Below are 24,332 nucleotides of genomic sequence, written 5' to 3' on the forward strand. Positions count from 1 at the left end.
CATATTTCCAAATAGTTGCCTGGTGGCAAATAGCCGCTGGGCATCTCATAGCCGCGGGGGGTTTGACCCCATTTTGCGTATTAAACGCCGGTCCGATTAAACGCCGGGGCGATTATTTCCTCATTCAGGGAGAGAGCAGGTCGCGAGGGCTGCTCTCTCCCTGCCTGCAGGGCTGTCCCTCCTTGAGGGACTGTTTGCGCTTTTACGCATGGGTCGGTGGTGAAGTGGCGCACGTGACTCGTGCTACGGACGGATGGACGGACGGACGGACAGAAAGCCACGTATCTAAAACAGGTAATACATCTGGCTACATCTTTCCCACATCAAATATCGGTGATCACCTACACCCGCGTGCGTAAAAGTGCACACAAGTCTGTGTCCTCTCACCGCGGATGCTGTGATTTGATGCCCCGGTATTCATTGTAGCCCACTCTTATAAGACCCAATAATCCGAGATGCCCGGCGGCTATTTGCCACCGGGTGACTATTTGGAAATATACAGTATGTGACAATAATCATATGTGTATAATAACAGTAGAAGTATGACTAATGATAACAGCAGCAGTAGGAGGCATCTAGCAGGATCACGGCAGCTCTTGTAAGCTGAAACCAAGACGACCACATTAACCAGTGCACAATCATCAGACTTGACAATTAGCACGGGAAAACAATCTTTGTTATATCGTGATAACGAGATAATTAATTTGTTATCACGAGAAAACAATCTTTGTTATATCGAGATAACAAAATTATTAATTCATTATCATGAGATAACAATCTTTGTTATATTGAGATAACAAAATAATAAGTCGTTATCACAAGATAACAGTGCAAAAAAAAAAATACACGGCCGTTCTCATCTTCCGTAAAATGGTTCTTTTTTGTCTATTTTAGTTATGTTTATTGTTGTTATTTCCTGTTTTGTTGTGCTGTAGCCTACAGACAAAGATAATACAGTTTCAGTTTTTTTAAAAATACACTTATCCACATAATTACATCGTATGCTATCCATATTTCGCATACAGTACTTTTAAGCAGGAGAAATCAATCTGCTCTGTGTGACGCACTGCACCTCAGTCAAAACAAGAGGAGGTATGTATTTTTATCAGCTTCAGGGAAGCTTCAGGGAAGCTTCTGAAATGCGCTGTGGTGCGTCTTCTAGAAGAAATGTCAAGAGTAGCCGCGATTAGCGATGTATATATTTTCTTTATTACCTTGTTTGCACCCTTATTCACAGTTAACCAATTCATATGTTGCTCATGTTCCTGTAGGAAGGGACAGCTCATCGCCAGCAACCTTAATGAATGGGATGAAAGTAGTTAAGCTGTCAATACCAAGATTAGACCATGTAAGTACCAATAAGAAAATCTGTTTCAGTTTGTAAATGAACAAGAACATAGGAAACTGTTGGTTAGGTTGTTAATGTGGAAGTTGAATTCTACGTCAGTTATGGTCGTGAAAGTCCCAACAACATATTTTTGTTTATTCCCTGCTATAGGAAAGCATATGTTCTGACACTCAGCCAATCAAGTCGTCTCCTTCACCACCCTTGGTGAATGTGAAGGATGAGCCTATAGATGAAGAGTATGAACAAGCTCTAATATCCTCTACATCTACAGCAAGTGTGAAAGATGAGCCCAACACTGCAAAGGTGGGACATACACATCTTTTCATGAGTAGTTTGAAAGTTAAAGTAGACCTATTGATTGATACTCATTTTTAGGTTCATACTTGAAATTAAGGTTTTACCTAGGATGTGTTTACATGCTTTAACGGTCAAAAAACATTTTTCCTGATATTGTCTGTGGTGTACCCGTGTTTTCATCCTCTGTTAGAAATGCTCAGTTTTAGTGCCTTTCTCTTAAAGCCCCCCTCTGAAAAAAAAACCCAGTCTGCTCTTATTGGCCAGCATTTCTGTGTCTTCTGATATTGCAGCAGGGGAATGACTGTAACAGAGTATAGCAGCGCTTCGACCATGAAAAATCACCATTAAAAGCTTCTATACCAAAATCTTCATAACTGTACATGTTGCAACAGAAATCTGATCCAAAATGGAGGAGAAATTAACAACATCATCAACCAAGATTACTTGTTTCCCAGTTGTTAGCATTTAGCTACATGTAGCAGTTCACTTGCCCTTGTCACCTCCTCGCTCCTTTCGTGTCCTTAAAATTGCATTGGGGATTTAGACCTTTAAACTTTTTCTCCATTTTTGTGTCCAGAATTTTTTGGGTGAGTCTGAAATCATGGCTTAATGACACACTAAAGCCATCCCTATCATAACCCATCTCCCCCTTGCATGCAAAGCATCAGCATTGTCTTCTTTATCCCCTTTGTGTGAGCGGCAGGTTTGCTACCTTTAACAAGCTCTTTCGGTCTTGTAATTCTAACGTATCTGCTAAGTGCTTTAGAAAAAGTTGCTGTTATAGCATTGGCAACAACTGTCTACACTGCAAAGCAACCCACAAAAGGAAGATGTACTTTTCAAAAAGACAGTATGAAAGAGTGTCTGGCAATAAATTCAAAAAAATAAATCACTTAAAATATTGGCAAAGCGTTTCAGAGATGGAGAGTGTTGCTAATAGTTTATCCTTCTGCTTACCAGAGCCAAACACCGCAGCTTCAAGTTCACATTTATTTAGTTAATGTGAGCGAGAGCCTCGAATCAAAGTATGTCCCCTGACTCACTCCCTGTTGCTACAGACCACCTCGCTGAGAAGGGAGAGGGCAGCAGCTTTGGAAGCGCAGTAACCCAAATCCAGCCAGCACAAACCCCAGCTCTGGGGGACCAGACAGCCCGACTCCCCGTCAGATCAGCAAACTTTCTGTTGCTGTCGTTTGGACCCACCCAGCCTGCTGTGACACCCAGCACTTGGGGGTTTGCACTGGCCGAATTCAAACTGCTACAACCACTGACCGACGCCTGTCTCTCGAGCTGCTGCCAGCTCTCCTCCCAGTGAAGCAGTCAATAGTGGCGGGGAGTGAGGTGGATGGTCTTCGGGCTGCCTAGCAAGCTACTTATTGTCTGATTTGTTGTCTGATTAACAGAGAGAGAGAGAGCAGGGCAAGGAGGGGCTGAGTGAATGGGCTGCAGGCAAATCTACAGTGAAATAACATGAAATAAATCGATGTTTGAGCAACACTGGGTTACTGCAATAAGTGTATGCACATACCTGAGGTCTTCTGGTGGGAGGGGCTCCGAACAGAGAGGAGAGTGCTACAGGAGGAGAGTGCATTCTCAAACCTCCCTTTCTTTTTCTTTATTTATTGTTGTTTTTGTTTTTGTTAGCTTTTACAGATTTCTGCCTACCCAAGCTTTAATGTTATGTAATTTAGGGAACAGTAGTCACTCCATTTTAAGAGGGCATGTATGAATGTTTAGTCCTTGAATGTTTTTGGCCTCATTTGTTCAAAAAATGTTTTAAAAAGTCCTTCAATCAGGATCCAGAATCACTGGACCACCACTGACCCCTGTCTCCCCAATTCTGTTATTGACAGGAGGACTTGAGGATTGGTTCAGTCTACTCTGTGACCCCAGCTGCTGAAACACAGGCGCTGCCCACCATCTACCCCTCATCACTAGAGATGTACTGTTCCCACTGCAAGAAGAGCTTGATGAAAGGACAGACAGCTTTCCAGAGGAAGGGCTCACCAGCGCTCTTCTGCTCCACCTCCTGCCTCACCACATCTCTCCCTGCTGTCAAAGGAATCACTAAGATCTGCCACAACTGCCAAAAGTGAGTTCAAAAGAAAACAGTTTAATCTTAGAGTTTTCTGTGAGAGAAAAGTTAGAGTAATTGACTATATACATGTAGATAAACAGAATTATGCCATAGATCATGACACAAATAAACTCACTGAAAAAAAACACTGAATTTGGATCTTATCACAGGTTGATATTTCGGCCTCAGGACGTCATTCTGGCTCCAGATGCTAAAGGAGCCATGAAGGAATTCTGCAGCCAGAACTGCCTGACGTCCTTCAACTTCAGGAAATCTGCCGCCACCAAAAAACCACAGCAGCCAATACCGCCACCGTCACTCTGTAGCATGTGCACCAGATACTGCGTTGTAAGTAGGGATGTTCCTGGCGACTATTTTCCCTGTCAACTAAATGAAGATTTTAATTAAGACTAGTCGACTAGTCTAAAAAAAGGCAAACACTCAGAAAACAGTCAAAACTTAGCACAATTTATTGTTAACTATTTGAAACAGTGTCTCAAAAAATATTGTTTGCATTAAGAGCCCTTCGAAGCCTTTAATCACAATCTAAAGTACGAGACACTTTGCGTCGTGTGTTATGAATATGAACATGACGGCAACTCAAAAGTTAACCACTAAAATAACATCTAAATAAAATAAATTGCCTCTGAAATGTGGGGCACATTGAACCTTCCAGATTATCTGACAGAAATGACAGCAATTCACTTTAAAGTTACTTAAACTACATCTAATTTATAATAAAATTTCAGCTGAAATAAGAAACATTTTGCACCATGCAGTATGAATGTAAACCCTGCACATTATCTGACAACAACTCGTTAAAGTTAACAAATGATATAACATCTAAAAAAAGAGAAACTGCTGCTGAATTAATTTTCTAGATCAAAGTACTGTCAAACGGCGCTGGTTTTGTGAGAGGACATCTCTCAAATTTCCCACTATGCTGTTTTAAAACTCCAGTCTACTTGAGCGTTACCGCAGGGAGGAGGACTGCTGTCTGACGGCTCTGTAGCCCCCACTAGTGGCGGGCGGCAGCATGACAGTTAAGTGGCCTTATTCATTCATAAAACACTAATAGGTTTAACTGACTAATATTTCTGGTGCTGACTAGCGAGGGGACAGATGGATGTTTTCTTGAGTAAATAATTTAAAAGGTGGGGGGAAAAAAATTTTAATTTCCCAGAGTTCAAGGTGACGTTTTCTATCCATTGTTTATCTGTTTCTATAAAACAATTATATTAAACAAAGAAAACAGAAAAGCCTTGAATTCTTGGAAAATTAGTTACAAATAATTATCAAAATAGTAAAATAAATCCATGAATTGTTCAGCTTCAGAACAGAATCTTAAAACATCTATATTATATCTTGTCTGTACACATATTAATAATAAACCCAGTTATTAACTTTATTTCTAAAGCTGTGGAAATCATTGTGCCACTTGCAGACAGTAAATAAAACCTTTGTTTGAATCTATTAAAGAGATGTATTCAGTAAAAAATTTTTTTTTATTAAATTACAGTATACACAGTATTAAAAGAGTACAGAAGTAGAACACAACCCTTTTCTTCACTGCCCCTGTAGACTTCAGTTTTGTAAGTGAAAGGATTAATCTGTGAAATGACATTTAAGTGTTCCTTTGTCATCCCTGCTGCAGAGCAAACATGAGGTGATCCTGGGTGGAGCTGTCCATAAGATGTGCAGTGACGCCTGCTTTAACCGTTTCCGTACGGTTAACAACCTTTCCATGGCCGGCTGTGCAAACTGTGGTTCCTACTGCCACAACAAACCGCTCATGTTGAAGATGGAAGACAGCAGCAAAACTCTGTGCAATGCACAGTGTCTGGCCAAGTACAAAGAGGTATGTAAAGTTAGAAATAAAAAAGACAGAAATTTGTTTTGGTCAGTCTCATGCAGATAAGCAGCAGACTCAGCGTTTGGCAAGGAAGTTTCGCCACACACAGGTGAGCACGCTAGAGCGGCTCGGGCCGCATTTTCCTGACCAAACCTGACCCCAAGCCCTGCACAGTTTGTCAGCTGACAAAGTTATTGAAATGGACACTGTATAAATAACCAGCACACGCACAGACAAACACACTGCTCGCACAGCAGCACGGCACTCTTGGTGCTGAGCTTGTGTGGCGTTCAGGCGTTGTCACATAAATAATAACTTCACAAACACAAAACAGCAGCATGTCAAATGACTTTTTACTTTTATTATATTCAATACAACTGTATGTTCCTAAATCTTGAGACACCTCATATGTAAGCTAGACAGACATTTCACCTGCTCATACTGTGCACACATGTACTGTATGTACTTAGTGCTAAAGAGCCCTTCTGGTGCCAGTAGATACATAGAAACATCCCAGCAGGCTGTGCTTTGCAAGCATACAAAAAAGTTTCACGCATGTGAAAATTATTTTTCATGCGTGTGCTTCACCTCCGCTGCTACAACTCCATCCTAGGGGAAACACTGCTGTGTGCGTATTGTGCAACAGGTGGATGTGGTAGTCTACTGGTAGAGTAGAGAGAGAGCTTGTAGCGTTGAAGTAGAGAACTGGAGAGAGGGGTGAAAAATAAATAGAGGTGGGCATGGCTCAAGCAGGGCGCAAAATTATAGACGGAGAGCGATTGACAAAGATTGCCACTGCATGCATTGCATGCCATTATGGTACTTGGCTACAATCGCCTATTATGATGTGAAATATGATACACTGATATATTTACTCAGATGTCGCATATTCTCTGAAAAAAGAAAAAAAAAAAAAACGCAGAGAATTCTGGAAATTAGGGTATGGAATTTTGAAATTCCAAATGTTTAGGAACCCTGATTATCATTGTAATATGTACATGCGTTATCAACACATGGCAAAAGACTACCACAAACACGATGAATAAGAGAATTACTTAAAGGGATAGTGCACCCAAAAATGAAAATTCAGCCATTATCTACTCACCCATATGCCGACGGAGGCCCTGCTGAAGTTTTAGAGTGCTCACGTCCCTTGCGGAGATCGGCGGGTGGAGCGGCTAGCATACCTAATGGTAGATGGCGCCCCAGACTAACGTCCAAGAACACAAAATTGAATCCACAAAGTATTTCCATACTGCTCATCCATAGTGATCCAAGTGTGCTGCAGCCCCGACATACAAACTTGTTTCGAAAAACGTCATATGAACTCTGCTTTTAGCCTCACTGTAGCCTGTAGCTCTGACTGCTTCTCTGTGCTCCGCGTTCACGTGTGTGCGCTCAGGGTGATCGATGATGTGCGGTCTCTGAAGAGCAGCAGTCTCGTCAGTACTGATGTCCAGATTCTCAAGTGCAGGCATCGCCACTTCCCAGTCTGAGCAGCAAAGACTTCCCTCATCCGTTGGCATTGCTTTGCATTTGAAACAGCTACACCACCAGGTTTCCAGTGCTTGACTCCGGTATTCTGCGGCTGGCTGAGGCTCATGAGCTACGGCAGCTGCTTCGTCCAGTAGCCTGAGTTCCGTCCGTATACTCGGGCTCAAACAAATACGGCTCAACAAAGAAATGCTGTTCCGCCTCAATTTCAAAGTCTTCAGACATGTTGGGCTGTCCTTTGCTAAAAGACCGTAGTGCAAATTATCTTTTAGCTCTGTGGTAATGTTGTCTCTCCCTGCGGTGCACGTGTCACGTGATGTAAACACGGGTGAGCAAAGCTCATGCTTTCGCTGGTCTCGCGCAGGCGCGCACACGTGAGCGCGGAGCACAGAGAAGCAGTCAGAGCTACAGGCTACAGTGAGGCTAAAAAACAGAGTTCATATGACGTTTTTCGAAACAACTTTTAATGTCGCGGCTGCAGCACACTTGGATCACTACGCAGTATGGAGATACTTTGTGGATTCAATTTTGTGTTCTTGGACGTTAGTCTGGGGCGCTGTCTGCCATTAGGTGTGCTAGCCGCTCCACCCAACGATCTCCGCAAGGGATGTGAGGACACTAAAACTTCACCAGGGCCTCCATCGGCATATGGGTGAGTAGATAATGGCTGAATTTTCATTTTTGGGTGCACTATCCCTTTAATTCATATGCATCATCAGGGTCCCAAATAAATGCCCACCAAGGCTGTATCAGAACAGTACTTTATTTAACTTCATTATATAACAGTAGCTACTTAATTTAACTTTATTGTTACAGTAGTTAGTTTAGTACTTCAGTATTCTACAGTTGTTTAGAGGAGATTTCAAAATATTGAGATGTATATTGTGTATTGTGATATAGCCTAAAACACTGTTATAATATTTATAGCCCCTGTCACCCAGTCGTAAGTGTGAGAAGTGACAGGTTCTGGCATACAGGCTGATTTAAACATTTAGTCTAAACATAATGTGCAAGATTGATTAAAAAAACACTGTATCTGTACAGCTCAACATTCTATTTTTCTCTTAATAGAAAACCAAGATAAACCAGCCTTGTACAATGTGTCGCACGGCCCGTTTGCTGGCAGAAATGGTTGACAACAAAAACAGCGATGACTCTGTGAACCTGTTCTGTAGCAGCAGCTGTGTGATGGCGTTCAAGGTGCAGACTGTCAGTGTATCAGGTACAGGTAATATTCATGACTGCTTTTTATTGGTGGCTCTTGATACTACGCTTTTGTGCAGGTGTTGACCTTTTACATAAACTATTTATCTTTTCCACAGGTGCACGGATGAGTTGTGATAATTGTGGGAAAAACACAGTGCCGTCCTACCACCTGGCCATGTCAGATACCTCCATCAGGAACTTCTGCAGTCTACCCTGCGTCATGGCTTTTCAGGTACTGAAGCTTACAGATTGAGAGTTGCATTATGCTCAATCATAAGTAGTTTACAGGGTTCCTACGCAAGTATGGAAAAGTATGGAAATAAATTTGATCAATTTCCAGGTATTAAAAAGTATGGAAAATGAAAAATAAAGTATGGAAAAATATTTATGTTTCCAGACTATTACCACTGTTCTAAAATACTGTTTTCTAAAATAGAAAATAAAGTATTTCCAAAAATAATTTAATCAATCCGGATCGTGTTTTATGCTGGGCCAGGCACAGTTTGTGTGAGAGCAAACGTCTCAGAAAACATACCGCCCCTTTTACCTGATTGACAAGTGGTATGTCCAGTCCGCTACATGCTGCACTATGTAGAGGAGAGGAGAGAGCTCTGTCTTACGTCTTCATAAACTAAAGTCATATTATTTTGCGCAACGGACGCTTCATATAATAACATAACAATATACTATTTATGGTGTTATGTCATCGTGTCATTTCGGTCTCTATGTGGTCACACGTTAACAATTCTCCTCTGCTCTCTGCATTGCGCACGGCGGAGTTCCGCCACACACAGGTGAGCGCGCTAGAGCGGCTCAGGCCGCATTTTCCTGACCAAACCTGACCCCGAGCCCGGTGCAGTTTGTCAGCTGACAAAGTTATTGTTATGGACACTGTGTAAATAACCATCAACAGACTGCTGTTATGCACAGACAAACAGCTGCTCGCACAGTAGCACAGCACGGCACTCTTGGTGCTGAGCTTGTGTTGCCTTCAGGCGTTATCACATAAATAACAACTTCCAGCATTTAAATAGGTCATAGCACAAAACAGCAGCATGTCATGTGACTTTTTACTTTTATTATATTCAATAAAATTGTATGTTCCTAAATCTTGAGACACCTCATATGTAAGCTAGACAGACATTTCACCTGCTCATTACTGTGCACACATGTACTGTATGTACTTAGTCCTAAAGAGCCCTTCTGGTGCCAGTAGATGCACAGAAACATCCCAGCAGGCTGTGCTTTGCAAGCATACAAAAAAGTTTCACGCATGTGAAAATTATTTTTCATGCATGTGCTTCACCTCCGCTGCTACAACTCCATCCTAGGGGAAACACTGCTGTGTGTGTTTTGTGCAACAGGTAGTCTACTGGTAGAGTAGAGAGAGAGCTAAGTAGCATTGAAGTAGAGTAGAGCAGAGCAGAAAGATGGAAGCAAAATATATTAAACCCAGTGTTAACACAGCAGAACTGGAGAGAGGGGTGAAAAATAAATAGAGGTGGGCATGGCTCAAGTAGGGTGCAAAATTATAGACGGACAATGATTGACAAAGATTGCCACTACCTGAGTTTTTATTTGCATGCCATTATGGTACTTGGCTACAATCGCCTATTAAGAATAATTAAATATGAAATGCCGAGAAGTCTGGAAATTAGGGTATGGAAAAGTATGGAATTTTGAAATTCCAAATGTGTAGGAACCCTGAGTTTAAAGGGCCAGTGTGTAATATTTGGCATGGTTTATTGTCAATCTGAATCTGAATATTCTACCCATTAATATGTTTATACAAGTGTATGATCACTATAAAATAAAATTCGTTTGGTTTTCGTAGCCTTATAATTATGCTTTTATATATATATATACAGTACAGGCCAAAAGTTTGGACACACCTTCTCATTCAATGTGTTTTCTTTATTTTCATGACTATTTACATTGTAGATTCTCACTGAAGGCATCAAAACTATGAATGAACACATGTGGAGTTATGTACTTAACAAAAAAAGGTGAAATAACTGAAAACATGTTTTCTATTCTAGTTTCTTCAAAATAGCCACCCTTTGCTCTGATTACTGCTTTGCACACTCTTGGCATTCTCTCCATGAGCTTCAAGAGGTAGTCACCTGAAATGGTTTCCACTTCACAGGTGTGCCTTATCAGGGTTAATTAGTGGAATTTCTTGCTTTATCAATGGGGTTGGGACCATCAGTTGTGTTGTGCAGAAGTCAGGTTAATACACAGCCGACAGCCCTATTGGACAACTGTTAAAATTCATATTATGGCAAGAACCAATCAGCTAACTAAAGAAAAACGAGTGGCCATCATTACTTTAAGAAATGAAGGTCAGTCAGTCCGGAAAATTGCAAAAACTTTAAATGTGTCCCCAAGTGGAGTCGCAAAAACCATCAAGCGCTACAACGAAACTGGCACACATGAGGACCGACCCAGGAAAGGAAGACCAAGAGTCACCTCTGCTTCTGAGGATAAGTTCATCCGAGTCACCAGCCTCAGAAATGGCAAGTTAACAGCAGCTCAGATCAGAGACCAGATGAATGCCACACAGAGTTCTAGCAGCAGACCCATCTCTAGAACAACTGTTAAGAGGAGACTGCGCCAATCAGGCCTTCATGGTCAAATAGCTGCTAGGAAACCACTGCTAAGGAGAGGCAACAAGCAGAAGAGATTTGTTTGGACCAAGAAACACAAGGAATGGACATTAGACCAGTGGAAATCTGTGCTTTGGTCTGATGAGTCCAAATTTGAGATCTTTGGTTCCAACCGCTGTGTCTTTGTGAGACGCAGAAAAGGTGAACGGATGGATTCCACATGCCTGGTTCCCACTGTGAAGCATGGAGGAGGAGGTGTGATGGTGTGGGGGTGTTTTGCTGGTGACACTGTTGGGGATTTATTCAAAATTGAAGGCACACTGAACCAGCATGGCTACCACAGCATCCTGCAGCGACATGCCATCCCATCCGGTTTGCGTTTAGTTGGACGATCATTTATTTTTCAACAGGACAATGACCCCAAACACACCTCCAGGCTGTGTAAGGGCTATTTGACCAAAAAGGAGAGTGATGGAGTGCTGCGGCAGATGACCTGGCCTCCACAGTCACCGGACCTGAACCCAATCCAGATGGTTTGGGGTGAGCTGGACCGCAGAGTGAAGGCAAAGGGGCCAACAAGTGCTAAACACCTCTGGGAACTCCTTCAAGACTGTTGGAAAACCATTTCAGGTGACTACCTCTTGAAGCTCATGGAGAGAATGCCAAGAGTGTGCAAAGCAGTAATCAGAGCAAAGGGTGGCTATTTTGAAGAAACTAGAATATAAAACATGTTTTCAGTTATTTCACCTTTTTTTGTTAAGTACATAACTCCACATGTGTTCATTCATAGTTTTGATGCCTTCAGTGAGAATCTACAATGTGTCCAAACTTTTGGCCTGTACTGTGTGTGTATATATATATATATATATATATATATATATATATATATATATATATATATATATATATATATATATATATATATATATATATATATATATATATATATAGTAACGGCCTTGCTTTAGAGAGGTCGCCATCTTACGCCGCCATGTATGTACGGCAGACCGAGTGGACAATCCAGCCAGCCAGAGAACGCGTTTTGCATGTATAAATGAACCAACGGAGACAGCGGAAGGAAGGAAGAAGGAAGAGGAAACAGCAGAGTGTTAGTAGTTCATCGATAGAGAGTAGTGAAAAGTTTTTTTAGTTATAAAGTTTGCGAATGGACCACACTTACCACGCAACAGGAGAGAATGAACCCGAACCGTCATCTGCGAGGAAAAGAAGACACAACTTCACTCCTTGTGATGCACTCTCTGCGGCGCTTTTCCTCCTGATGATATATCTCCCCAACGATGGCAGCAGTAGCACCGAATCCCATTCTGTGCATTCAGCCTCTCTTCTCGCCCGCTCAGCATCAAACACATGGAGTTCCTCATCTGTATGCTCCGGCTCAAACAGGTATGGCTCTGGGTCTGTGTCCGCTACAAGAAACTCTTCAAAATCGCGTTCAAAGTCGTCCATTGCAGCTGCTATAGTCCGGAGATATTGCTAGGCTAAATAAACAGCTGAGCTCTGTTTACCGGCTACGCTGTCAGTCAGTGTGCGGGCTGGAGATTGGCGGAGCAGAGAGGGGAGGGGGGTCCCCACTTAGTATTGTAAACGAGTATGTGTGTAAAGTTAGAAGTGTCTCTGTTACGCCAGAAGAGTCAGAGTTTGGGACGGAGTGGAGTGTTACCGGAGTTTCTGGAGTGCTCAAATAAACGGGCCTTTTTCCTGAACGCTCCTCTGGTCTCCTGCTCCCGAGGGATTCATTACAATATCGTAACATGGTTTAGATTTCTAAATAAACATTCACCTTGTCGCTAGATAGACCTACTCCTGAAAAACTCGTGCGCAAGGCTTTTTGTCCCTACGAGGCCACCGTCATTTACCCGACGGGAGGGGTGAGCGAGTGAGCCCTGCAATCTAGAATTTGACCACTGATGTCACTGTTTCCAACGGTTTTCAACCCATTTTACACACTGGCCCTTTAAAACGTGTTGATCCACCATATTGAAAATCAAAATGGCTTTGTACCTGATCCAATCGATTAGTCTTGAAGGCAGGTTGAAAAGCCAGCTGTCCAAGATCTTATTGGTGTTAGGCTTGCTGCAGCACTTGGTGTTACTGGTGTTACACAGTGTTCAGCCAGAAATGATCACAGTACTTGCCCACTGTGCCCACCTAGGGCTGGGTGGTATGATCAAAAAATTGTATGATAGTATTTTTTAAGATTCTGGCAGTTTCACGGTATTTTTATGCCTCCAAGCCGGAGATAGCTGTGGTCAGAGGCATTATGTTTTCGGGTTGTTGGTCTATCTGTTTATCTGTCTAATTCTCATGAACGTCATATCTTAAGTTCACTGTGAGGGAATTTCTTCAAATTGGCTTCAAACATTCACTTGGATTCAGAGATGAACTTATTTGAATGTGGTGGTTGAAGGTCAGTGGTCAAGGTGACCTATTTAGTGACCTAACAAACCGTGTTTTTGGCCATAACATAATTATGCCAAAATTTAACACAAGTGTCTAATAGGATAAAATGAGGAACTGATGACATTTGATATCCAAAAGGTTTCTCCCAGTGGCATCCCCAGTGGGTGTCATATTGTTTAAATATTTGGAAAATTGTTCAAATTTTCAGACAGTCTCTCCTGAAAGACAGGGAGAAGTTTGAACAATGGCTTCTTTCTTGTCTCCCCACAGCTGGCCAATCACAGTGTGAAGTGGGTGTTTAAATTTTAGAAATAGATGGACATAGCCCCTCCAGCTTCAAGTATTTGCTGACTTGATTTCACACTCGTTTACTCTGCACTGGAAACTGCAGTGGTTTTCACTTGAGACTCGTTTCGTTTTCTGTGTAACAGGATAAGTTCAAGAAGTCCCAGAAACAGGTGAATGTTTTCACTAAACTTCCAATCGGATCCACCCAAATCCAGAGTGTCACTCCCACCCAAACTGTGCAAGACACCTCCAAAGGACCACTGAAACTGAACTGCGCCCAGTGTTCTCGCAACATAGCTTTTAAACCAGACGTCCTCCAGGTCAAGGTAACTTGTTTGTGTGTGTGTGTGTGTGTGTGTGAGACTCTGTTCTGCTTGACTTATGGTGTGGGCTCTTAAATTCGCAAAAGAGGCAGTCGGATTTTGCATAGGAATAACTTTTTAATTCACTGATCACAGTTTTAGGACGGACAGGTTTGCAGTATTTCTGTCGATTCAAGAGAAAAGTAGAGAGAGTCCTGTGGAATAACAGTGAATATCACAAAAGTTCATAAAAATAGGGATTCTCACCCACTGTTTGATATTTAGGGCCATATCTTAGACTAAGCGCAAAGCAGCTTAACTGTTATTGCTAGTTTTAGACCGAGGCAGTTGTCATTGCCATGGCCAGTGCCCACTGGCCATGGCAATGTGTAAGTAGCCCATGTACTTGAGCCTATCTGTGTGTCCATGGGCGTGTAGGTCTCAAAATAAGGTGTGGTCAGGTGTATTGTTGCTAATTTGAGGCAGCAGAAGGAGATTGCACCATTAACCAACAAAAACCCGGTCTAAAGTCAGAAAGGCAGAGTATATTTTTTGCTATTTCAAGGGTGCATTATGCGGATAGCAAGATGTGCCTTATAGATGTGCATACACTCTGCTTGTTGCACACACAGGGGCTTGTGGATTGGTGAAATAATACATAACTAATGAGGACAATATTAATTACTCTTAATAGTGAACATAACAGAGAGCAGAGTTGCTGTCTGACCCCATTGAGAGAGATGTTTTGTGTATTTACGCACCAGGAGCAGCGTATCTTCATTGATTATTTCAGGAACAAAAGATTAGTTCTGGGACTTTCCTGATTACCACATAGTCATATATGTAGATCCACTTGCCCCACAGATGGTGTTCAGATTTTGTCACAAAAACATTGACGCTGAGAGATGCACTAACAAGAGTTTTCAATGGCATCTTACCATCCTCCTGAGCTGTTCTATTCTAAGGGCGTGTTTTCTTTTTCCTTTTTGTAATTAACTTTTTTTATTGATTCCAGACAGCATCATCCCATCAACATCTTACATCTTATATATATGTTTTCCAGATATACAGAACAAACCCATTCTCTATACAGGGGAATGGAAACATAGATAGGCATAAGCCCACAGTTTAACTTAAAGTAGAGTAAACCAGAAATAATATGGAGTACTTTAGTCACTCCAATCCTTATTTTCATTCCCTTCTTGCAGAGTTCTTTTTTTTTTCCTGTTGGAGGGTAAAAACGAAAATAAACATGTTAACCATAAATAAGAACCATAAACAAAAAGGGAAGGGGGGAAAAAAAAGCAAAACAAAACTTGTAGCAGAAACCAATGGGATCTATAAGGCCCAGTGCCCTTACTGGACAAAGTCTGCTGGTGATATAAAATCAACCCAGTTTCTCCAGAAATTGTTAAATTAATCTGATTCTCGTCTAACCAAGAAAGTCAGCTTCTCCATCCTATAAATATTATGCATTACCTCTACCCAATCCTCCATTTCAGGTGCATCCTTTTTAGCCACTTCTTGGTGATGGCTTTTTTACCTGCCACCAACATTATTCTGAATATATTTATCCCCTGAACTTGGTATTCCCTGGCTCTCTTTTCCTAAGTACAAATCCTCAAATGTAAATGGAGGTTTCACTTTCAAAATTTTCTCTATGCTTTTCTTTCAACCCTGCCAATAAGGTATAATATAAGGGCATTCTCAAAAGACATGAAAATCATTGGCTTTTTTTCACCACACAGTCTCCAGCATCTCGTATCCTAAGGTTTCTGCTGAGCTGGTAAAATAAAATATGTCACTATGGACTGCCACCCATATTCCTTCCAGCCTCTTTCTCCCACTTTTCTTTTTTTATGTTGTATTGTTACCTTTTAAATTTTCCACTTCTTTATACAATTTTGTGATTAATTTCTTGCCCAGGTCTGATTCATATGCCCGAAATAAATACTTTGATAATTCCTGATTCTACCTCTACAAAATTGAACTGTTTTATAGTTTGCTTCATTTGATGCTTCATCTGTAGATATTTGTATAAATCTTGATTGTTTAAGCCACATTGATTTTTTTACATCTTGAAAACTTTTAATAACCATCTTTTAAAAAGCTCCCAAAATATTGTTGGTCCCCCGCCCCATCTACTGAACCTCCTATCTATTGTGTTGGGTGTAAAATCTGAATCATGTGCAATCCATCGCAGTTAAGGGTGTGTTTTCATATAGTGTTTTATTTTTCTAGCTTTTTTTTCTGTTGTTGTTTTTTTTTTTTTTAACAATTGTTACCAGGGAGGATAGAGTGTATGCAGCTGCCTTAGAAAAAGCCACTGTACCCAGTGTCCTTTTTACGAGTGCTCTGCCTTAATTGTGTGACCGGGTATGTCTAATTGAAAATCTCTGAACTTTTATGTAAGGCACTGGTCTTGTCACTGTCACTCCTTTTCAGATAACTTATCATATTGGGTTGGACTCGTCCCCCTGGTAACTAAGAAAATTAGGAGAACTTGTTGCATCTCTCCGAGCTGTATGATATGTTGGACAAAAACAGTCATACTAAAGACAGAAAAGCTTAATTGTGGGAGTGAATCAGCTGGACACTCAATGATGGTTGTGAATGTTGGGCTTTTATCACTGTACTGACTACTCACTGTGGACAAGGGACAAGCATTTTAGCTGTGGAGCTAGCAAGCTAGGAGCGCTTTTTTTAGGAAGTGCTGGGATCAAGCCCTTCCCCGCACCATCCCGCAGCTTTTCTGCCAAGAAACATACTGTGTGGACACACGGCGCTCATTACTACCACTTATAACTCTACCTGGAAGTCTCATTCCCAAAGATACAGAACAAAACAAAGAGGAAGCATCTAGAGGCCTCATCTTTAAATGTTAAGAAGCCTTTGCCACCAAAGAAAAAGGTGAAATTAAAAGGTGATTTAATGTGAATACCGGTTTATATCAACTCTGTGTGTGCAGGACAAGTTGGTTTTCGTGTGCAGCATGGACTGCGCTTACGAGTTCAAAAAAGACAACTATGTGACGAGCCTGTGTGAATACTGTAAGATCGAAAAGATCACCAGGGACGCCAAGAGGATTAACAACAAAGACTGCTACTTCTGCAGTGATGGTAAGGAGAAAATGAATCACAATCACACACCAAAACGTATCATTATTTACAACTTGTACTGAGCATATTTGAACAACACGCTTGTGTCTTGGAGAGGTGTGAAGCTTGAAAAAGTAATCATGCATTGTGTCTCTCCTCTCCTTCCTTCAGGCTGTAAGCTGCTCTTCAGACATGACCTGACTAAAAACTGGGGGAAACATTGTCAGTCCTGCGTCTACTGCCATAGTATGTCCAAGAAGCTGGTGACGGCTCAGTATGGAGGCTCAACAGAGGAGTTCTGCTCTGAGGATTGCAGGTCCAAGTACACCATGCTCTTCTGCCATGTAAGCAAGCCTCACTGCAGTTATTTAAACCACTGTTAGACTAAACAATGGTGATGACGATCTAAATGGATTTTTTTCTGTCAGGTTGCAAAGTGTGACACCTGTGGCCGCAAAGGGAAACTGAAGCAAAGTCTTCCCATGCTGGGAGAAGTCAAACACTTCTGTGACCTCAGTTGTGTGCTACAGTTCTGCTGTGATAAAGTGGCCACGCAGGGGGAGATCTTTAAAGGTCTGTTTTATTTCCCAGTATTGTGCTTATTTTAATTCTGGCTTTTGATTAAAATATTATGACATTGATAGTAATAACCCGTGCTGTCTCTCATGTTTCCTGGTGTTTTCTTGAATGTGCAGGTAAAGGGGAGGCCACACCTGTCATCGCCAACGTTATCTCACTTGCAGGCTCTCCAACGAGGAAATCTGACAGAACTGTTCAACAAAGTACACAACACACTAACACAGGTATTCATGAACTGTGTGTCAAACATGTTCGTTCAATCAGTTGCTACTAGTGTTGTCTCTGAAGGCTTCATACTCTGTCTTTGTCTCCACAGGCACAGTCCTTCAATCAAAGAACTCTGGACATGTGAGTCGGCATGTTATATGTATTTTATGGATAGTAGAATTAGATACTCAGTACACAGGCAGGTGACTAATTACAGGGAAAACGTGCATAAATATGTGGAGAAACAAAGCAAATGCAGATTTTTTCCATACATTTGCACTCTGTGGCTACATTCACAATACAGGGCTTAATGCTAAATTCAAGAGTGTTGGGGCTGCCATAGGAACAGAGATATTGGAATGCAACCCTAGACATCCTTACATTGTTCTGAACTTCATTCCAATATCTCTGTCTGCGCCTCCTGACAAGGCTGTCATGGCAGGACTCAAAATGTAGGCAAGCTATTCCCATCAGAAAGCATCCTGCGGTCCAGCTCTCTTAAAGCCGGCCACTGGGGCAGACTTCAGCAGCCTTCTGTAGTTTCAACAAACCACTCCGACCTTATGGTCAGTGGTCTGTGGCTGTGCAGTGAAGTATGACGCAGAAAAAAACATGGATGTATGGGAAAAACACACTTGAATTTCGATGTGACTTCCCACAGCGGTCGCATGGCCAGTTATTGGATATGTATTGGATTTAGGACCACATATGAAAGTGGCCCAGATCTGATTGGAGAAAATTAAAATTTTTTTTTTTTTTTTGGATCAATTATTTTATTTGTTTTTTGTTTCCCACAGGGAAGAGAAGTGACATACATTATGTAGTTACATACATATGTACATAAATGAACAATGTAAGGAGCCATTCTCCCCTCACATATACCCGTGGTGATTCATCCCCCCACCCACCCCTAGATCTACAGAGAAAATTAATACATCATCATCATCATCATCATCATCATCATCACCAGTATGTTATGTCACGGCAATTATTTATCCAGCAGCGCCTTAACCTTAATTGATATATCTGTCCATTGCAGAATAGTTTTCTCACTTGCACCATGCATACTCGCCACAGAAAGCTCCAAAACAATCACATCCAGAAAAGTGTTCAACCAATGTCTACGTGTTAATGTGTGAGGTGGTTGCCAGTGGAGAGCAAGTACCTTATTGGCTGCAGTCAAGCCTGCTAAAAACACGTTTTTTAAAGGATATGGTAAAAATCAAATTTCTGTGTCCACTCTACTCTGATAACATCAGATCTATGTCACATGAGGAAAAAAAACCTGTTTTGGTCATCATCAATCAAGGCAATACAAGTGTATTTCTTTTAACAACAAGGCAACTTAAAGTGCCCCAAGAAGAGACAAAGCTGAGAATATTTTAAAACAAATATAAAGCAGGAAAAAAATATGGGCAGCTACATTTCAGTGCAAGATAAGGCTGAGGAGAAGTTAATCTGCAAAATAAGGCTATGTGGTTTGAATAAAAACACAGATGAAAACAACATTTTAGTCTGTTCACTGACTCTTACAAGCTGAGTTACAGAGTAAGGATCTCTGCCATGGCTGCCATAAGCTCATTATTCAGTTCATTTGTTGTTATAGGTTTATTAATTCTGGAGTTGTTACTCTTTTTTGTCTTTTGTCCGTCCTTCAGATCAGTGTGCAGACAGATGCAGTGAAAGTCAATCCTCCTCCTCCTGGACCGAAAATCCTGAAGAACAAGGCCCTGCTCTGCAGACCGCTGGTGCAGAACAAAGGGGTCTCCTGTAGAACACAGACAGTCGATGTCGAAGCACAGACAGGTAAAAGCAACACTCAGACGTCAGTGTTTCTATGGTAACAACATCTTTGCTCTGCTGTGTTTTTGTGTGTGCCGGTACAAATAGATCTTTTTCCTAGAAGATATCAATTAATATGTTGCCCTTGAATTTTGTCTCGAATAAAGATTGGAGCTCTCAAATCTTTCATCACTGATTTGCAAAACTGAATGTGCTGTTTGTATTTGATATTTATGTGTCTCGACTAAAGACTTGCTTATGTTGAAATATTACTCAGTTGTTAACCCTCACAATTTTCAGAACTTTTTTTCTGTTCTCTACAGATGGCATCTTCCCTAAAGTCATGGTTGTTCCTATCCCAGTGCCGGTGTATGTTCCTGTACCCATGAATATGTACAGCCAGTGTACACCTAGACCTGTGGGCTTGCCGTTACCGGTACGCTTAACACACACCTGGTTTTAGTGAGTGATTTGCTGAAATGTGAAATCGGATCAAAAATGGATCATCCTGTATCTGCTATTACAAAATTAAATATATATGAGGCAACACTGTGTAACAGTCAGCACTGAGTGTCTTCTTTCCCACTACAGTCCCTGCTATATTCTTACTCTGTCTACCGCAGCTTCCTGTACCCATGTTCCTTCCTGTGACAATGGACAGCGCTGAAGGCATCGTGGAAACCATCCAGGAGATCAAGGAAAAGATCCCGTCTGACCCCTTCGAGGCTGAGCTCATCCTCATGGCGGAGATGGTGGCAGAACAAGACGAGAAGAAAGACAAAGCAGAGAAACCAAAGGAGAAAGTTGTGGAGAAAGAGAAAGGGAGACAAGAAGCTGCTCCAGATGGTAAGAAAAACTGTTTTTGCTTAATTTCAATTGAAGATTGGTCTTAAAGGATTACTTTACTCACAAAAATGATCATTGATCCTCGTTGAATTCGTTAAGAAAATGTTTTTCTCACATGCCTTTACGGTGAATCAAGAATCCAAAAATGGAGCAAATTATTGATAAATTACAGTAATGAGGAGCCGCATTTATCAAAAGCAAAACTGTGTCAAAACATCTGTTTAGAATCTCTCACACGAGTGGTATGCTCTGTACTTCCCAACACATGCATTTTTGCTCAAACCTTACCATTTAAAACACTTCTGCATGAACATTTAACGATACACGGATCTGGATCCATGTATCAATTCATTGATTAACAATCTAATATTACTGACATATAGTAAAACCCTCGATACATATTGTCATCTTAAAGACATGCCTTTATTTTGAAATTCCCATCGTACATCTGTGTCACCATTTCCTGTCCAAACACACCTCCCTCCCAAACATTCAAACAGGGCTAGCAGCCAGGCAGAAAATGGCAAGCAGCCAAGAAAAAGACAAGGAGGATATTTACTGATATTGTTTCATCGAGCGCATGCCCCTGAATTGTATTGATGGATCATATTTATATCATGGCAGACTTTGGGATATCAAAGAATCGATGCAATATTGTATGGTGATTAAACTTGTGATTTGCATCTCTAATAGACAGAACAGGGGTGTACTTGTCTGTGTAAGAGGCTGTTTATGCAGACATGTTTTGAATATTACAGTTTTAGTGAAAATGCACATTTAGGAAGTGCTGAGCACTGTGGAGATTTTTGGTCATAAGCTGACGACAGTATGTAGATACAGAATTCATCCTGCATATTAGGATTTTATATCCACATTTTCCATCTTTCAGTGTTTCATCAAATTATTACCCACAATTTTTTTCTGTTGTATGATCTTTATATAAGAATTTTTATTTATTTATTTATTTTTTCACAGACCAGGCCAGTCACTACAGTGACGACTTGGACACAGACGACTTGGCCAGTTTCCTCAACAACTGGGAGGACGCCTCCTCTGATGCAGGTGTCAGGTCTCCCAGTCGACCGTTCACCCAGGAGAAGCTCAACCCGATTCTAGACATTCCTGCGGGCATGACCAGTGAGCCTGACTCTGAGCCCCCACCTCCTGCTCCGCCTCCCATGGACATTGAAGCTGACTTCACTGTTGGTGAGATGTACAACTTTGTGACATGCGTGACGCCAAATAAACCATTTGAGTTTTATCTCCACCATGATGTGATGTATGTTTCAAAGAGTTTAGTTGGAGTTAAAGTTTTGCATTTGAGGAAGAAAGAACAGGTTGTTATCCTAAATATTGTGGTTTTGCTTTGGTGTGCTTTGTCTCATGTTTCCTATGGTGTCGTTGTCAGAAACTCTGGAGAGGATGGCGCGGTTGAGAGAGCAGGCCCGGCGATCTCCCAGCCCTTCACCTGCCGCTCCACGAAGACGACAAGCTCACAGGAAAGCCCGAGAAAAGAGGGTAACTGTTTGGGAAAGAGATAAGTTCAGGGTGTCTGCAGGTCCCCAAAAATTTTATAAATATTCCAGAACTGTTAATAAAAAAGGTCTGAAAATACAAGTGTCAAATACCTGTTGGCACCCTGAAGATAATGCTCGCGCATTTACAGATGTCACCCATTTCATTTGACGAGATTGCTGCTGTTACCACCCCGGAGGTAAAAGACAGGCCTGAACGTGATAACAGTAGGCACTAATTAGCAACAGAGTGCTTTAATCCTGATGACAGGATCTTACTATTCACTGTTTTTGACCACAGTTTGGTCCGCAGTGGCAGAGTGGGGCTGTCCCGTATATCTCCCGGTTGACTCCACGGTAAATGGAGCTGTGGAAATGGAAGTACATTGTATGTTGAATGACTCCTAAAGAAAGACTTTTCATTGCAGTTGGTGTTTTATTTAAACAGCTCTTAAGTTGAATAAATTAGAATAAGATGCGTAAACATTATTGTATGGTTTTACATCTCAAAACCCTGCCAGTTAGCACACCAACACCTGTAATCAATCTACAGCTTAGTTATTTATTTTTTGTTTTACGTATTTCACAGTAATCAGTAGCTAGTTACCAAAATGGAGAGGCAGAGAGTACTTGCTTTGGCTCTGGTTGAGGTTGAGAGGCTGTCAGCAATACTGAACACACTGAGTCAATATTGGTGTGCAACAGTATTTTGTTTTGATAAACAGCATCTGAAAAGGACAGTCATCAAAAGCAGGCTACAGCTTCTTGGATCAAGTTCTCAATAATGAAGATGTAGACACCTCAGACACGTGAGGTTGCTGTTCTGTCTGGTTTGTTGAGCATGCGTTGTCTGGTACAACATAGATTAGGAAGATGAAGTCAAGTGATATTATTCCTTTTCTGGCTTTGCTCTAATAAACTAAACTAAACTAAACTAAACTGAGCTATCATAACACATCATAATAGGCTAGAATATAATATCAAGTAATCATAAAAAGATTCTGAAGGTTAAGAAAAAAACAAGACATCAGAAACAAACGCTATTAAATACAGACAAAAAAAACATTTAATGGCATAGCCTATTTACTTACCTTTGTAAGCACAGATATCAAGTAAGAATACAGGCAGGTGAAATGCTGTCAGTGTGGTATGAAGCCGTGTAAAGGACAGAACAAAAGCAGGATTGCAGCCTGAATGCCTTTGAGAGGAGTGACATCTGTAAGATTATTTCTGATTGCATTTGCAAAAGATAAATCTGTACTGGGATGATACAACTACCCCCCCACCCCATATCTCTCTCTTTCTCTTTCTACTTTGTCTAAGGGTCGTAAGCCACAGCGGTCTAAGGCAGCTGACACTTCGACTCAAAAAGGCTCTTCCAACAAGACAGTGGCTTTCGATGTCCCAAAACTGAAGAGTCAGTATGGAGTGGATGTCTGGAAGCGATGGATCCAGTGGAGGCAAACTCAGCCCAACCTGGAGAAGCCACGCTTTGGTTGTAAGTCTGAATGTACCGTAAACACAACCACTAGAGCTGACCTTGATAGTTCATTTACTCGATTTAAGATTATCTAATAATATTAAACCATCTGGTGGACAGTTTTATTCAGAGCCTCTTTACACATGCACTACAAACCTGAAACTATCAAGACATCACCTGGAGGAGCTATATGTGAGAATGGAAATATCCAAATCAGTTAGATTGGAAATTAAACTTAAATATACTTTAACCCTGCCTGGCCCCAGTACAAAGTCTGTGTAATGTCCAAGGGTTCCTACAGCTTAAGGCAAGTAAGGCCAGTCATCTACACAAAGATGGCAACAAAAATGTCTATAATCTTGTGTCTGTAAGGGCCAAAGCTGAAATTGTCAGACAAATTAAAGGAACCGAAAGAGGTTCTGTTGTTCGACTAAATTAAAAACGGCCTGCTCGACTGCGGTGTAATCCACGTCATGCCCTGCCACCTGCTCGCTCTGCCCAGGTGCAACTCCTTGCCTAAACCAAATGTGGTGTTTCCAGTTGGTGAGAATGCACCTGACACAGACAAAGGACAGCTCTGAGCTATGTCCATAGTTCATAAGAGAAAAATGGCTCAGAACATCCAACAGATCATTAGATGTTGTTTCTAACATTCTCATGTTGTCTTAAATACTGTATCTTTGCCCAGATTATGTGTATAAAGTTTGACAGTATACATCAAGATTGAATGTTTTTATTAACCTTTGATTATTTGGAACTCCTCGTGTCTTGATTTCAGCTCGTCCCATGGAGTTGAAGGAGGATGTCCTTCGCTGCACAACTGCTGAGCTGAGCTATGGCCTCTGTTGCTTCATTAGTGAGGTGAAACGCCCCAATGGAGAACCGTACTCCCCTGACAGCCTGTTCTACCTCTGCCTCGGCATTCAACAGGCAAG

At 41.4% G+C, this 24,332-nt stretch overlaps 1 protein-coding gene across 7 annotated transcripts in view; it reads left to right on the plus strand.

Moving 5' to 3' along the window:
• Positions 1–24,332, plus strand: part of zmym4.1 (zinc finger MYM-type containing 4, tandem duplicate 1) — a 36,040-nt gene that overhangs the window by 7,871 nt on the left and 3,837 nt on the right. For 5 of the 7 annotated variants that reach the window (XM_033637157.2, XM_033637155.2, XM_078175452.1 and 2 more), the window contains exons 4-23: positions 1,272–1,348; positions 1,499–1,651; positions 3,499–3,737; positions 3,893–4,070; positions 5,377–5,580; positions 8,140–8,296; positions 8,391–8,506; positions 13,733–13,915; positions 16,860–17,010; positions 17,161–17,333; positions 17,418–17,562; positions 17,685–17,792; positions 17,885–17,916; positions 19,434–19,581; positions 19,881–19,993; positions 20,181–20,403; positions 21,379–21,609; positions 21,812–21,921; positions 23,241–23,415; positions 24,176–24,327. In XM_033637157.2, coding sequence (XP_033493048.1) covers positions 1,272–1,348; positions 1,499–1,651; positions 3,499–3,737; positions 3,893–4,070; positions 5,377–5,580; positions 8,140–8,296; positions 8,391–8,506; positions 13,733–13,915; positions 16,860–17,010; positions 17,161–17,333; positions 17,418–17,562; positions 17,685–17,792; positions 17,885–17,916; positions 19,434–19,581; positions 19,881–19,993; positions 20,181–20,403; positions 21,379–21,609; positions 21,812–21,921; positions 23,241–23,415; positions 24,176–24,327 — 3,068 coding nt within the window. The remainder of the gene's footprint in view (positions 1–1,271; positions 1,349–1,498; positions 1,652–3,498; positions 3,738–3,892; positions 4,071–5,376; positions 5,581–8,139; positions 8,297–8,390; positions 8,507–13,732; positions 13,916–16,859; positions 17,011–17,160; positions 17,334–17,417; positions 17,563–17,684; positions 17,793–17,884; positions 17,917–19,433; positions 19,582–19,880; positions 19,994–20,180; positions 20,404–21,378; positions 21,610–21,811; positions 21,922–23,240; positions 23,416–24,175; positions 24,328–24,332) is intronic. The other 2 variants (XM_033637159.2, XM_033637154.2) reach the window with 1 other exon arrangement.

Source organism: Epinephelus lanceolatus, chromosome 16 (genome assembly GCF_041903045.1).
Source record: "Epinephelus lanceolatus isolate andai-2023 chromosome 16, ASM4190304v1, whole genome shotgun sequence".
In the NCBI taxonomy this organism is placed as follows: Eukaryota; Metazoa; Chordata; class Actinopteri; order Perciformes; family Serranidae; genus Epinephelus; species Epinephelus lanceolatus.